This window comes from Medicago sativa, chromosome 6 (genome assembly GCF_051527215.1).
Source record: "Medicago sativa cultivar Bolivia chromosome 6, Bolivia_mono, whole genome shotgun sequence".
Classification (NCBI taxonomy): domain Eukaryota; kingdom Viridiplantae; phylum Streptophyta; class Magnoliopsida; order Fabales; family Fabaceae; genus Medicago; species Medicago sativa.
This window is the reverse complement of record NC_140754.1, coordinates 16,417,166-16,432,084: the sequence shown is the minus strand read 5'-3', so window position 1 is coordinate 16,432,084 and position 14,919 is coordinate 16,417,166. Positions and strand designations below refer to the sequence as shown.

Here is a 14,919-nt window from a genome sequence, read left to right as displayed (position 1 = left end):
GCGGCGACTAATACGCTATTATTAGAACAATTCCTAGATTAATTCTAACGGTAATTTTGTTGGTCAAAATTTAAGAGAATAATAGGCTATTATTAGAACACATGATACTCATGACTAGGGCAATATATGAGTGTACACACACTTTAAATAATTAAATAAATGAAAAATGTGTCACAATTAACCCTAACTTTCCTCATTCTGTGTGATTTTCAACCATAATTAGTTTCACTCATCATAACATATATAACACATATTAGAGAGATACTTCACATTACACATCAAGATTTGGTTTCACCATTTCCTACATTGTTAGGAGTTTTGGGTTTTGGTGAAAAAACTTCCATGGCTTCTTGGAATTCAATTAAACTTCGTGTGACATATGAAGTTTTGGGTTGGTCTGCATTTGTTTGTTGGTCTATTAGTTTCTACCCACAAATCATTTTGAATTTTCAAAGGAAAAGGTATGTACCCTAAATAAATCATTTACTAATGTAACCAAATGTTAATTTGGATCCTTAGATTAGTGAGAGCATTTCAAACGGTGTGTATGTGATTTCTTATATCTAACAATATTCTCCAACAATGTTCTTGAGTGATTTGATTCTTCTTTTGTGAATTGATTCTTCTCAAATTTCACTAATGGAGGAAGATGAGGTGTATGTGGAGTGCATATGTAAGAACATTTTTTTATTCGAAAATGTGGTTTATTAGCATCTTTTTATTCATAAAACCAACAATGTTAAATCTTTTTATTCATGACACCAACAATGTTTTTTTTTAAGGGTAAAACCAATGATGTTAAATTCTATATGAGGTGTTTTGTAATTGCAACTTATATGGTAAAATGTTACATACAAGAGATGTAACAGGATGTATGTTCGAACTGACAATACCCATTTTCTCATAAGTACAAGTTGTCGTTAGACTCTTTTAAAGATATCACTACATTTATTGTTATATTTTAAATTAACATTAATTTATTTTCTTTACCTTATCTATTTAGTGGTTTAATTATAAGAACTATGGGAGGAGCTATAATATTAATGTATATACTTGTTTATCAAGTTCTTCAAATTTGTTTCATTATTATTATTAATTGATTTGGGTTTTGTTTTGATTAGTGTTGTAGGGTTGAACTTTGATTATGCGGTGCTAAACATGGTGAAGCAATGCTACTATTTGGTCTACAATACTACTCTTTACTTCAGCCCTGTCGTTCAGAGGCAATACGGGAATAAATATGGACACAAACAGGCAATTTACTATACTATACGATATAAGAAGCACGTTTTTGGTTGTGTATTCTATCATAATCGTCATGATATTATAGGGTGTGACACACAATGAGCCTTTCTCATGTTGATCTCTCACATACTTTTATTAGAAGCTCGTGTTCAGTTGTGTATTTCATCGTATTCGTCATGATATTATAGGGTGTAACTCACAATGAGCCTTTCTCATGTTGGTCTCTCACATCCCACGGACTATTTCATTGTTACTATAATGCGGCATTTCATCCGAAGCTCGTTTTTTCCCATGTTGATCTCTCATATCCCACATACTTTTTCATTGTCACTATAATACGATATTTTATTATAAGCACATTTTCGGTATTGTATTTTATAAAAATCATCATGATTTTATTGGATATGACCCACAGTAAGCCTTTCCTCATGTTGGTCTCTCACATCCCACATACTTTTTCATTGTTACTTTTTTTTTACTTCAAGGTCAAGTTCATTGTTACTATTACTAAACTCAATTATCACAATGAGATATATGTTAATATTGTTAGATTTAATTCTACTTACTTTATATGATTAGTGTTTTTAATCAAGGTTTGTTTGGTTAAAACATAAGATAATTAAGTTGGTTATTAGTTTGTTACATTTTAGCTTGTCTTTAGCAAAGTTAGTTAGGGTTTGTGAGATAACTTGTCTCGCAAGCCAAGTAGCTAAGCCTGTATATAACTATCATTGTATGTGTAATTCACAACTAATGAATTCACAATTTTACATACTTTTAACCTTCTCATTCTCTCTTCTTCTTATTCTCTCTAAATTGCTAAAATTAAAACCTTAAATTCATAAGAACCCTAGCTTGCATTGCAAGCAATTGATTGTTGCGCTAACAAATATTATGTGAGAGAACTAAACTTTTTTTTTTATTTTGATTTTTCAGATGAATCCTGTGGCATTAAATGATGTTGCATTCTCAGCCCATGCTGTTCTACTTTCTGCAGTTACCTTATACCAGATTGCAATTTATGAAGTACACACACACACACACACACATATATATATATTTTCAATACACTCACTATTATTCTTGTTTAAAATTGATGATTGTTTGTACTAAAAGCTGCAAATTTGACATGTAGCGTGGAAATCAAAAAGTGTCTAAGGCTGCTTCAGGACTCGCAATTTTTGTGTTGATAATTTCAGCAATTTGTGTCTTCATAGCTTTGCCTAATCGCCACTGGCTTTGGCTGATCAGCATCTTCAAGTATGTGTATTCTATGCTCATCTAGTTCTTTGATCAATGGCAATAGTTATTTTAGTTTATTGATTCTTAATTTGTTGTTTTTTGTATTCAGATTTTAGGCAAATTTATCTCGTAATAGTCTTTGACCTTAAATTTCATGGATACATTAATTCAAGAGAAAAAGTCCTCAAGATTTTTCAAAATTGCAATGATCACCAATTTCATGAATAACATGTACATTTTATAATAATTTAGCTTCTCTAAACTCTAAGGTGATGTTGAACCATCTGATCTAGCGTAAGAAATTAATGCGCAAAGTGTGAGAGTGTTCTAAACATCGGATTATGAAGTTTGATTCCTGCTATTAGCAAGGGTTATGCTACATGGACATCGATTAAGGATACCAACAGGAAGTTTGACTTTGTATGGATTGATTACACAATTTTCAATGCAATAACTACTATATAACTCCCTTAGTAAAAAAAAAAAAACTATTATATAATATCCTTTTTTAGTATCTTAACTAGTGCTCCAAGAGCATATGTTAGCTAACTCCCTTAGTAAAAAAAAAAAACTATTATATAATATCCTTTTTTAGTATCTTAACTAGTGCTCCAAGAGCATATGTTAGCATTTCCCTATTAATAAAGTGCGTGGTTTCTTTTTTTTTTTTGTGGTCGGGGTTTGAACCCTAGACCTTGCATATATTATGCATTGTCCCTACCAACTGAGCTAAGCTCACGAGGACGAGTGGGTGGTTTCTTAATTAAGTGTAATCTTTCTTTTTATGATACTAATGCAAATACTGTATAATTTATATCTTTTTCTATAAGGAATATAATTTTTATCTTTAAAGGAATGTTGCTCTAGTTGTTTAATTATTATCTTTGTTAAATTTTATTTAAGCCCATTATCATCACTAGAGTTGTTACTTTACTATTGTTGCTCTTGTTCTAATTATGTTGAAATTGATCATGTTACAGTGTGGTCCAAGTTGCTTTGACAGTTATAAAATACATTCCTCAGGTGAGGGATTTCTCCTAATTTACCTTATTTTCGATCAATATATTTCATTTGTTCATATTAAAAGGCTTTAAATAAATTTATAAAAATATTAACTTATTATTATATATTATAAATTAATATTGATTTCAACATTTTTCAGTGGCTGGTCAAAAATATATATTTTATTGGCCTAACTAGGACATTTTTAAATATTTAAACTTTTTTTACCAACTATTTAAAATTGTATTATTGAAATTATTTAACTATTCATATTCAATTAATATATTTGTGTTTATAAATATAGGCAGTGTTTAACTTCATGAGAAAAAGTACTGAGGGATGGAGTATTGGTTTGGTTTTACTGGATTTTTTTGGAGGGGTAGCAAACTTTATGCAAATGATTACACAATCAATTGATCAAGGTGTGTTATCTCCTTAATTCAATTACCAAGTTTTTTTTATTTTATTTTTTACTTTAAACTTTGAACTAACATTTATTACATCTTTGTTCATCAATAGGTTCTTGGAAGAATATATATGGGAATATAGGGAAAGTTCTTGTTGCAGTGGTATGAAATATTGATCTCTCATCTTTAATATCCTCTTTCATTATTTATTTATTTATTTTATATGTCACATCCCCTTCCATTTCAACCTAAATACATATGCCCTCGTGAACTTAGCTAAGTTGGTATATACAATGCATGATATATGCAAGTTTCAGGATTCAAACCTCGGCCACCACCAAAAAACCTGAAGTAAATCACAAAGAATTTTACGGACTAAGGGAGCTAAGTAATATTATAGTAGGGCGTAAAATTATTTCATATTTTTATTTCTTATTTAAATTTTAATTGCAAAACTATAATATTATTTTTAATTCTTCAAGTTTTTAGATATTTGTATAGAACGAATGATAATATATTTTTTTGAGCATGAACGATAATAATTTTTTACACAATGTACTTAGGTCATATATCGAGTTTTTTTAAAAAAAAAATTAATATAAGTTGTTTATGTTGATATATCATTGTTTTTGATCGAATATTTATTCATTGTAGGTATCTATCATGTTTGACCTACTTTTCATGTTCCAACATTATTGCTTATATCGTCACAAATCAGAGACACCTGTTGAACCTGCCAAGTCTCAAGATCAACAGTTATCAGAGAATGCTGCTTCAAATGCAGTTTAGTCCACAAATTATCTCTAGTTTAGATTTTAAACTAGAATGTTTGTTTAACCATAGAGCATAGATGCTAGAAATTTTGAAAGGGATTTAATCACTTTCCAAGAAATGTTCTCTATGATTTGTTAGGTTCACTATAATATTCACCACTTGTATATATAATTATTTTTTCTAGCTAGCTACATTAGTATTGTTTCAAATCAAGATTAAGATTGAATTGTTAGTAGAACATGGTTTATATATCTAATTTTGTTTTATTTATTAATTATTTGGATTATTAGTTTATTTTGAGACATCTTTAACACCCTGAGCCTTTTTTTTTCTTCCCTTTTTTGGTTTATCAAATTGATTGTCAATATGATATGTATTCTTGCAAGATGAATTTAGTAACACTTTTTGTCAACTAGAACCAATTTTGAATGGAGATATAGCATCTCAATCTCTCTACAATCATAGATCATTAGTTAGTAGTTGCTCTCGAAGTTTCTTGAGACTCTTCAAATATAGACGTTTAAGATATTGATTACATTCATTGACATTGTGAGCGATCTCAAGTCTCTTGGAAAGGTGAGGACTTGTTAACTCTTAGGTTGTAGTGTGAGCTATTGGGATCATTTAAGGTGCACGATAGAGAGAGGGGAAATCATAAATCATTAAAGGTGTCCGAATAGATTAAATTGCGTTAAAATTAGTACAAATCCTTTGCAAGACCTTCAGTGATGAATTGTCTATCGCAACAAACGAATGTTCTGGGAAGCATCACTAGAGTAAAAGGTTGGTGTCCTTAGGGGTTCCCCAACGAACGACAGAGTAACACTCCTCCTTGTCAAAAGGAGCACCCTTCATAGAATAAATCCATCACGAAATATGGAGAACTTAAAAGTTGCATAGAAAAATTCAGGAAATTCAAAAGAGAAGTTGATGATAATGGTTCAAACCTATCTCCAAACCTTCATAGGAACTCAGCATTACCACCTCCTTTAGGAACAACTTTTTCCTCCAGGCTATGATAGCTGGTTCGGTTCATATTTATGTGTACAATTGAGTTTGGTATTATTGTTGGTCGACACTGTAAGTTTTTGCGGCCAATTAGTTGTGTTATGTTTTTCATTTTTGTTGGTTCTGAAAGCATTGAATGTGAATCCTAGAATACCTACGTACTTTGAGGATCTGGTAGTATGTAACACACGAGAAGAAACATGCTTTGAGGTTCAGAGTACGACATAAGAAGTGAAGGTTCGACTTACAAAGTTGATCATGGAGGGAGAAACCAATCACTGGTTTAACCTTCACGCGAGACCGAGAACAATTTGACGTATGAGAGATTAAAACAAAGCTTGATTGAAAGTATGGTGAAAGACTTGGTGGAAATACATTTGAAGAATTGCAAGATACGCAACATATATGTGATATCGAAGAGTATATCATTGAATTCGAACATATTTCCTAACAGGTTTGGCTTCATGAAGATCTGTACCTAGGGTATTTCTTCGAAGGTCTTAAATCGAAAATATAACTCACATATCTCGCATTCAGGCCATGAAATGGCACAAGGTGTATAAAGAGAGTTGCGAAGTTTATTGTTTCCTCGAAGTGTCATATGAAGTTAGACCCAGAGCAAAACAGAAATTGGTCAGGTAATTGATTGTTTAGTTCGTTTCCAAACATAGGAAATTCACCTGATTCCAACCTTAATCCAAACATAGGAAATTGCAAAACTATTTTTTATTGTTTTCATTTTATGTAAACTCAAACGTTGAGTTTGTTAGGAGACAAACAAGGTTGTTCAATCACTTGCTAAGACGACCACATTTTTAGCTAATATCCAAAATCTATATGATGTTCGAAATTGTATTGAACATATATTGATCAATGAAATATTATAACTTATAAGCAATGTTTCTTTAAAAAAAAAAAAAAATAAACCAAAGCTACTAGTAAACAAAACAATTAAAAGTGTAACTAGCCAAATTACTCCAAAGTTACCAATATCAATGAGTGACATGAAAAATATAAGTGCAGGAAAGTGTCCCCACAATGTTGTGACCGTCCCTGACCATGGATTTGTTGATTTCATAGACTTCAGCAGATTAGTAGTTTATGAATTTCTCCAGAATTCTTAGTAGTAAGCCCTTTCTTGTGAGGATATAATACATAATGTTGACACATTAAAATTGAATCATAGAATATAGTTACCTGCAATTGTGATCAAAAGAGTAGAATAATTTATATTTTTTTGGAATTTAATAATAATCTATAACAATAAACAAATTTGCTTAAGAGAATACATTATTTTTTGGGCTTGGATTTTTCATTATTCCAAGGTCTTTAAAAAATATTACAAAAAGATATTTTTTTTTATTATTTTAGTTATATTATTGGTGGTGTTGGTTTGAGACCTTAGAGCGTTTTTCTCTTAAGGTCTCAGATTCCATTTTCCCTCGTGCCAATTTAGGTGGGCTAGTTTAGTTCCTTAAAAAAAATGTTATATTATTGGTAAAAGATAACATAGTAACAATATAGAGTTTATGATCTATTGTTTCTTAGTCCAAATAAGCAATGTCATATCATTAGATGTAATTTCACACTAATACTAAAATTTTAGTATTTTGAAATGGGAACTATACTCTCGTTTGAGTTAAAACATGGGAACAAAAAAGATGTTTCACTGTATATAATAAAAAAAAGATATTTTTTTACAATGATAAAATAAAAAAAATATAAAGATGTTGAGAAAGTATATACGGAGTAAAAGAAAATTGCATACCAAGGATACCAATACTTTACCCATGTTTCCATAGAAATTCACCCAAGAATCTAAATATAGAGAAAAAGTTGAAATTCCAAAGTCATAATTAGTAACCATTTGTAAATAATTAATTTTATCCTAGTAAAAATCGCAAACCTTGATCTATAGATTGCACAACCATTTGTAAATAATTAAAGATCCCTCCGGAAAAGTCAAGGAGAATAGTGTCAATGCTAAATCCATCTGTGCTCTTTCTCATGAAGTTCATGAATGCCTATATTTCATAACAAAAATAACAACAATATAGCAGCAAATTATTCACAGGAATAATTGAGTTAAGAAGCACTTAATGAATTTTATGCATGAACTTAGGGTGTGAACTCTGAAAAATAATAATTGTAAATAATAATCGGTGAAAGCATGCATGAAATTGTTATAAATAAGCTATCTATAGCAAAAATTGAAAGTGATTTTTAAAGAACTATGAAACATAATACGTAGGCAAGACATTGAAACCTGAGGGAAATATTTGATGAGGGTCATATATACTTGAATTGAGCTGCAAAATAATTGATTTTCACAAACTATTAGAAGAAAGTCTGTCTGATCAGTCGTAGCATAGTGCAAAAGATAACTACAATGTTAGCAATTATACTAAACTTATAGTGTTGGGAGAATTAAAGAAAAATGAAGATGATCATTACATTAATCCACACACTAGTCATCTTTTATTTGTTTTTATTTAGTGGGATCTTACTTTAATTCTCAAGATGCATATGATGTACTACGGTATAATTTTTAGCAAGTGAATGAGTATAATCATTATGTTAAGAGTTCCACATCGGTTAGGAGATGGCCTGACAATGTGTTTATAAGTGGGGGTAATCCTCACCTCACAAGCTTGTGAGGTTGTGCCATGATTTCTCTTCACGATTCTTCTTTGGGCCACCAGAGCCTCTTCACGATTCTTCTTTGGGCCACCTGTTAGCAGGTTTCCGTTATCGGACCACCCGTCATTTATGTTCACGCTTCAGATGTTCAGTCCTGAGCGTGAGGGGGTGTGTTAAGAGTCCCACATTGGTTAGAAGATGGCCTGACAATGTGTTTATAAGTGGGGGCAATCCTCAACTCACAAGCTTGTGAGGTTGTGCCATAGCTTGTGAGGTTGTGCCATGATTTCTAAGATTACTTGATTAAAATCAGAAACAATAACAATGAATGATCAAACCTTTTTAACAACTCCAATTTAATGCACTAAACAAAACAAAAAAACAACTCCAACTTAATTGGCAAGAAACTATGTGTTAGGTCGTGAGGGAAAATCTCAGGAATCATCATATTGTACATCATAATGTTATCTAAAACCTTAATGCACTAAATTTCGAGGTCATCTTACTTATAAAATATTCAACTTTCATTTTTTTTTAAAATAATATTAATTTCTAACTCACTTGAATTTATGGATCCTCTCACTATGACATTTTCACATAATATGAGATGTCTAACTCTCACTTGTAAATAAAAACTCTCACTTGTAAAGAAGTTGCAATTTCTTTTGGAAAAAAATGAAAATATGAAGAAACAAAATATGATGATTTCCAATAAATAAAGAAACGGTACATATAAAATAAATAAATTATTAAAAATACTTTTTTTTTAGGGATATTAAAAATACTTATGTCATTCTATCTACCAAATTTATATATGCAAACAGGGATAACCAATCAAAATTTTCTACATAGAGTAAACAAGTTTGAGTCATAAGAAATAAACTTGCTTGAAGATGGAGATTAGCCAAAGCCAAGATTGCCATCACGTAGGGTAATGCTATGAAAAGACAAACAGCAGCACCAAACCATACAACAACAACAATTGCCATCACATATTTGGATAACTTCCGAGTTCCATGCTGCATAAGCCATTTAGAAAAATCAGAAAGCTCATTTACTATATTAATTAGGACTTGTATGGTTTGAGAAAACTTTTTTTGTTTTTTTGTTTTTAAAGGGAAATTAGAAAAGGAGGAAATTACTCTAAAAGATGTTTGAAATAAAAAAAATACTTGATTCAGATCCTTCTCAAAGACTCATTTAGAAATAAAGACTCTCCTTTTAAAATAAAGACTCTCCTTTTAAAGCTCATTTAGAAAAGGACTTGTATGCTATTGTCACAATGTAAAAAAAAAAAAAAAAATACATATATACCTGTCCAAAACCATACTTCTCAAAGTACTGCTTTTGAATAACAGGACTAAAGAATAGGGAAGCATTGTATATGAGATATGTCCAATGTTTGGTGAAGTTGAAGATCGTATAATCTAAGCTTAAACCCACTACACTGTCACCAATATTACAAAACCAACAAATTCAAAACATCATAAGTAAAATAGAGAAATATATTAATATAAACATGAAGAAGAAAATATGAAATAAAAAAAAAAATTATTAACCTTTTTCTACGAAAATTTGAGATGAGTTGAGGGTAGCCAGCAATACACCATGAAAGAAAAGCTAACCAACCAAATACTTGATAGATTATTTGTAATGGAAATGAATTCCATGGAACCATTTTCTTTGTCTCTGATTTGGAAGAAACAAGTGTGTCTCAATCACAAAAGTCAACGAATAAGTTCAGTTAACTTGATTCAGATCCTTCATTTTTTTATTTATTTTTTTGTCACAAGGAAATTTTTTAACTTACATGAAATATTTTAATTTTTTAAACCATTTTATCGTTACGAAGTATAGAACATTAATTTGTCTCAGAGAACACGTTGAACTCAATAATGGTTTGTTTGGGTTAGAAGAGAGTAATCCAATTATCTATCGTTATATAATCCAATTATTACTAGTTTTAATTTTGAGTATTTTAAATATATAGTACATTTTGTCAAAAAAAAAAATATAGTACATCAGTCCCTCAATTTTTTTATTAGTTTAACTCATTATTAGATTAATTAATTATTTGTGTTATTTTGGTAGAGCACGGTTTTTTTTTTTTTTAAAAAAACACTAGAATTGTTAAACACAAGGGCAAAGTTGGAACTGGAAAAAAAGGCATGCTCCCTCTCCCACTTGAAGATTGAAAATGGAGAAAACTTGAGAAAATTTTCAATGAAGAGAATCCAAATCACTCTCCTAACTTTGTTATTCCCTTTTCTCTTGTCTCTATTTCACCTCAACCAAACACATTGCAAGGGCGTTCTTCCCCTCGTAAGTCATATTCTCGCACATATATTGTGTGCAACACGCATGCATCCTTGATGTTGCTTCATGGGTGAGACAACTAAGCCTAATATATAAGATGTATCATGTTGGTGATTTCCAAAATAATGGAATCACTTTAGAACCAAAAGTTGTAACTCTTCATGGAAATCATTCATATACATTGGAACATTATTATTTATTGATAGATAATGAACCATGACATTGATTCAAGTGTATATGGTTATAACATTTGGCAAAAGCGTGCTTAATGAACCATATCATTGATTCAAGTGTATATGATCATAACCTTTGGCAAAGGGGTGCTTAATGAATCATAGCATTGATTCAAGTCAAAGGGGTGTCTTCTCTCATGTGAAGAGTCATATAATGCACTATAAATGCTTGGCATTTGGGCATTAGTTGGACACACAAGAAAAACACTACAACACACAATTTTTGGACAGAATTTTGTTACATTAACAACATAATTCTTCATCATTCTCTTACTCTAAATCATCCATTAATTCTCTAATGCATGAGTGAATTGCTGGAACCATAAATCTGTAAAATACTGTTAGGAGATACACTTGGTGTGGTTGTGCAATACACGTCAAGGAACTCATAGTATCATGAAGGGGATTCGCCGGTCATTCCTTATTGCATCCAATATACAGTTATTGGTGGGGGCGAATCGAACCTAAAGGTTAGTATGACAACCCCATACGCTTTGAGTTTACATGCATAACTATTAAACTTTTCAGGTTTCAAGTGCAGCAGCATCTTCCCAACAATCAAGATATACAACAATCTTTGGAATTTATGTGCACACTTCATCGTATTCATCTTCATCATCTTCTTGGTCAAGTTATTGCAGCAGACCCCCAACACAAGTTCCAACATATCATATCCATAACAATTAATATAGGTGTTTGTAAAAAAAATTAGGCCAGTGTTATTGAGCAATTTACGGACATATATCTTTTTGTAAACAACCCTAACTTTACTGAGGCCAAACCATATGTGTCCTGATTCATTGATGGAAAAGCCATAAGTCACCAAAATAGAGCAAGCAAGATAGTCGGAGAGAGAAAGAGATAGGAAACAACACAAGCATTTATCCTAGTTCATCCCACAATCCGAGTATAGTCCAGTCGCTAGGGATTTTTCACTATAATCACACAAGATTACAATTACTTAGACACACAAGTCTAAGATTTCATTGCCACATACAGGAGGACTTCTACAATCATAGTTTACAAATAAAGTTTGATTGTTTACACTTTGTACTCAGAGAGTAGTAAACTAACTATAAGCTCAAATGACTTCTGACACTTAAGAAATTCTAAGATATGATAGTTTGTAATGATTTTTCTAAGTGTTTGTGTGTTATTTAATTTGGCAGAGTTTTGGCACTTAAAAAATTACGTGAAGTATTTTTTTTTGTTCTCAAACTGGTCATGTCCTTAAATAGGAGAGAATAATAAAGTCATAGTTTGAAGAGGCGCCATCGCATAAATCGTTCTTGCCTCTAATGGATAATTATGTTAAATAGTACTAGAGGGATCTTTTGCTTCTTTACAAATGATTCATTGCATTCTATTTGCCTTTGAAAAGCTTTGTTTGTTTCTGCACGTGGTAAAAAAAAAGACAACACAATGCGATCAGAACTTGAAAGCGACGTTCCTTCAGAAGAAGACAAAACTAGTCAGAGTGACGTGTCCATCAAAACTTACTTTCATCATAACCTGGTTCCATCAGAACTTGTTTCCATTAGAACTTGTTTCCATCATAATCATCAGGGCTTGATGCATCTTCATATCATCTTATAAGTCTTCATATCATCAGAACTGATAAGAGCTTTGACTTTTTGTTGACCATTCTTCATATCATCTTATAAGTCTTCAGAGCTTCTCTTGAGTACCAAAATGATTTCCTTTGCATTCAGAGCTTGATATTTCAAAACCAATAACTTGACTTTGAAGTTAAAATTTAATTATAATGTCCTGTTGAACACACATTAGAGTATCCAATTGTTCTTTCATACAATGTTATCATCAAAACCTCAAAAACATTGTTCTAAAATCCACTTTGTTTCAACACTTTGACCGTCCAGAGGTGGATGGTGTTACTTTATCCCCCTATGACAACTAGAGATGTCAAATGGACTGATCCAACCCGACCAAACAGGTTTGTTCCATTTATCATCGGAACACATACTAATGAGCTTGATTCCGGTCCATGAGGGCCATAGGCCAACCCGACACATTCTTTTTTTACTTTTTTATTTATTCACTATATTTTATGTCACATTAATATATTAGTCCATCACAATTAACTATCTGCTAATATATGATTGAATGGACGTGGAAGTGTAAATAATTTTTACAATAACGTACAACCTAATAAGCCAGAGCCCAATGAAGACAAGGCCATAATCAGTGAGGAGCACGCGAAGTGTTGTGCGGATTACTGTAACAGCCCGATTTTTCGCTAGATTTATTTTATTATTTATTTAATTGCTTTTAAGTGTGTTATATGTGCTCATATGTGATTATTTGCCTCTGTGTGTATTTTTGGTCGGGAATTGTAGAATTCGGTGTTAGAAGGGTATTTTAGTCATTTTGGACTTAAGGGTATTTTGGTCATTTTGAGAGTAGGGGTAATTTAGTAATTGTGTTGAGAATTATTTTTAGTGCTTAGTGAGAGTGGTTATTTTACTAAGTGCTAGAGGGAGTGTAGTAATTATTTTATTACCGATAGGTGACCGTTAGTATTACATTTTACCGTTAAGTGAGTAGTAACATTTTTGGTTAGAATAGAAATGGGTTAGGCCCATTTAGATGTTGTGAGTTGAACCCAATTAGATGGAACCTATATAAGCTCTAGTTGGTAGAGTAAATAGGGTTTTTGTCAACATTTTTCATTTTCAATTGAGAAGAGATAGAGATAGAGATAGAGAGAAGACAAGGGTTTGAAGAGGAAATCTAGAGAAGGCTAGAGGGAGGTCAAGCTTCAAGGATTGGAGCTAGGATTGGAGGTAAAGTGAAGCCTTAGTGTTGATTGTGAAGAATTGAGGTAAGGGGGTTAGGCTTTAATCATAATCCTTTAGTTTAATTCTACCCCAATTCTTTGCATAATTGTGGTTAAGTGCTTAATTTGATTTTGGTTGTAGAATTTCGTGCTTAATTTTGTTGACATGATTATGTACATGAATTGAATGTTAATTGTGTTGTTGTTGTTGAAAATGTATGTCAAAATGGGTAGATATGAACATGATATGTTTTTGTACGAAATTGATGATGAATGAAGTTGTGGTTGTTGAATTGTTGATGAATTCATGTTCAAATGTTGTTGTTGTTGTTGTTTTAACTTGTGTTGTTGATGAATTGATGAATTGTTGATGAATTTGATGAATTGGTGATGAGAATTGTTGTTGTTGTTGAAAGTTGTGGAAGTTTGGTGATTTGATGAATTTTGTTGTGTTGATGTTTTAATCTCAAAACTTGGGTATGTTTAAGTGTTTTGAATGTTATATGACCTATAAACACCTTTGGGATTAAGTTTTGGGGTTTGGAATGATCAAAATTGGGATTTTTGGGTGAAAATGGGTTGAAACCCGAAAGTTTAATTTTCTGAACCAGTTCAGAAGCTGAACCAGTTCAGAAGCGGAACCAGTTCAGAAGCTGACCCAGTTCAGAAGCTGATCCTGTTCAGTCAGCACGTCTGTTCTGTGTTCTTGCGTCTTTTTCTCACATTTCTGTTTTGATTTGGCTTCTGACGTAAACATGAAAGTTGTAGATAATTTTGTTAGCTTTCCAGAGGCTTTTGTTTGACTTGAAAATGATTTTTGGTTTGTGAGTTATGAGGAAAATACTCCAAGGAGGTCTTAGGGGAATTTTACGAAAATTCCGCATAACTATTTCTAAGTCAACCCAAACTCTGTGGAATGTTTCTTAACTTCAAACTTATGTTCTCTAAGTTTAATTAAGGTGTTTTAGAGTATTCAACTGATGGTGTGATGGATCTAACTTGTTTTGAAATGAAAATGGAAATTTCTTGAAAAGTGATAAAGTGAGACGAATCTTGTGATTTTCATGATTTCGTCTCCTTTGGCCGGTGAAACGTAATTGTATCCTCTACTGTACTTATAATTAGCCTAGAGGTATACTTAGTTGAGGCATTGAATCTTGTTTACTTGGTTTTGGTTTAATTGCTTCAATTATTTTGAAATGGTGAAATTAGAGACGAACTTTGATGAAAATGGTTTTAACAGCCGAATGCTTTA

The 14,919-nt window shown here is 31.6% G+C and overlaps 3 protein-coding genes across 3 annotated transcripts; 1 reads left to right on the top strand and 2 right to left on the bottom strand.

The window, feature by feature from the left end:
* Positions 1-252: 252 nt before the first annotated feature.
* On the top strand, positions 253-4,926 carry LOC146913244 (cystinosin homolog). The gene is made up of 8 exons (XM_085716470.1): positions 253-461; positions 1,122-1,254; positions 2,182-2,271; positions 2,381-2,505; positions 3,468-3,510; positions 3,794-3,911; positions 4,009-4,058; positions 4,551-4,926. Exons 1-8 carry the CDS (start codon positions 343-345, stop codon positions 4,683-4,685), a joined length of 813 nt encoding a protein of 270 aa, XP_085572596.1. The 5' UTR covers positions 253-342; the 3' UTR covers positions 4,686-4,926.
* A 1,588-nt stretch (positions 4,927-6,514) lies between these two features.
* On the bottom strand, positions 6,515-8,082 carry LOC146913243 (cystinosin homolog). The gene is made up of 4 exons (XM_085716472.1): positions 7,945-8,082; positions 7,585-7,702; positions 7,447-7,496; positions 6,515-6,875 (listed from the first exon to the last, which is right to left on the bottom strand). The coding sequence occupies exons 1-4, from the start codon at positions 7,969-7,971 to the stop codon at positions 6,762-6,764; spliced, it is 309 nt and encodes a 102-aa protein (XP_085572598.1). The 5' UTR covers positions 7,972-8,082; the 3' UTR covers positions 6,515-6,761.
* A 912-nt stretch (positions 8,083-8,994) lies between these two features.
* LOC146913242 (cystinosin homolog) lies at positions 8,995-10,064 on the bottom strand. The gene is made up of 3 exons (XM_085716471.1): positions 9,878-10,064; positions 9,633-9,765; positions 8,995-9,337 (listed from the first exon to the last, which is right to left on the bottom strand). The coding sequence occupies exons 1-3, from the start codon at positions 9,994-9,996 to the stop codon at positions 9,104-9,106; spliced, it is 486 nt and encodes a 161-aa protein (XP_085572597.1). The 5' UTR covers positions 9,997-10,064; the 3' UTR covers positions 8,995-9,103.
* Positions 10,065-14,919: the final 4,855 nt, after the last annotated feature.

Coding starts and splice junctions, on each gene's coding strand:
- LOC146913244 (XM_085716470.1), top strand. CDS start 343: ATGGCTTCTTGGAATTCAATTAAACTTCGTGTGACATATGAAGTTTTG. Junction 2,506..3,467: donor TGGCTGATCAGCATCTTCAA/GTATGTGTATTC, acceptor ATCATGTTACAG/TGTGGTCCAAGTTGCTTTGA. Junction 3,912..4,008: donor TACACAATCAATTGATCAAG/GTGTGTTATCTC, acceptor GTTCATCAATAG/GTTCTTGGAAGAATATATAT.
- LOC146913243 (XM_085716472.1), bottom strand. CDS start 7,971: ATGACCCTCATCAAATATTTCCCTCAG. Junction 7,703..7,944: donor TCATCAAATATTTCCCTCAG/GTTTCAATGTCT, acceptor TATGAAATATAG/GCATTCATGAACTTCATGAG. Junction 7,497..7,584: donor TGTGCAATCTATAGATCAAG/GTTTGCGATTTT, acceptor CTCTATATTTAG/ATTCTTGGGTGAATTTCTAT.
- LOC146913242 (XM_085716471.1), bottom strand. CDS start 9,996: ATGGTTCCATGGAATTCATTTCCATTACAAATAATCTATCAAGTATTT. Junction 9,766..9,877: donor TCAAATTTTCGTAGAAAAAG/GTTAATAATTTT, acceptor TATTGGTGACAG/TGTAGTGGGTTTAAGCTTAG. Junction 9,338..9,632: donor AGAAGTATGGTTTTGGACAG/GTATATATGTAT, acceptor TGGCTTATGCAG/CATGGAACTCGGAAGTTATC.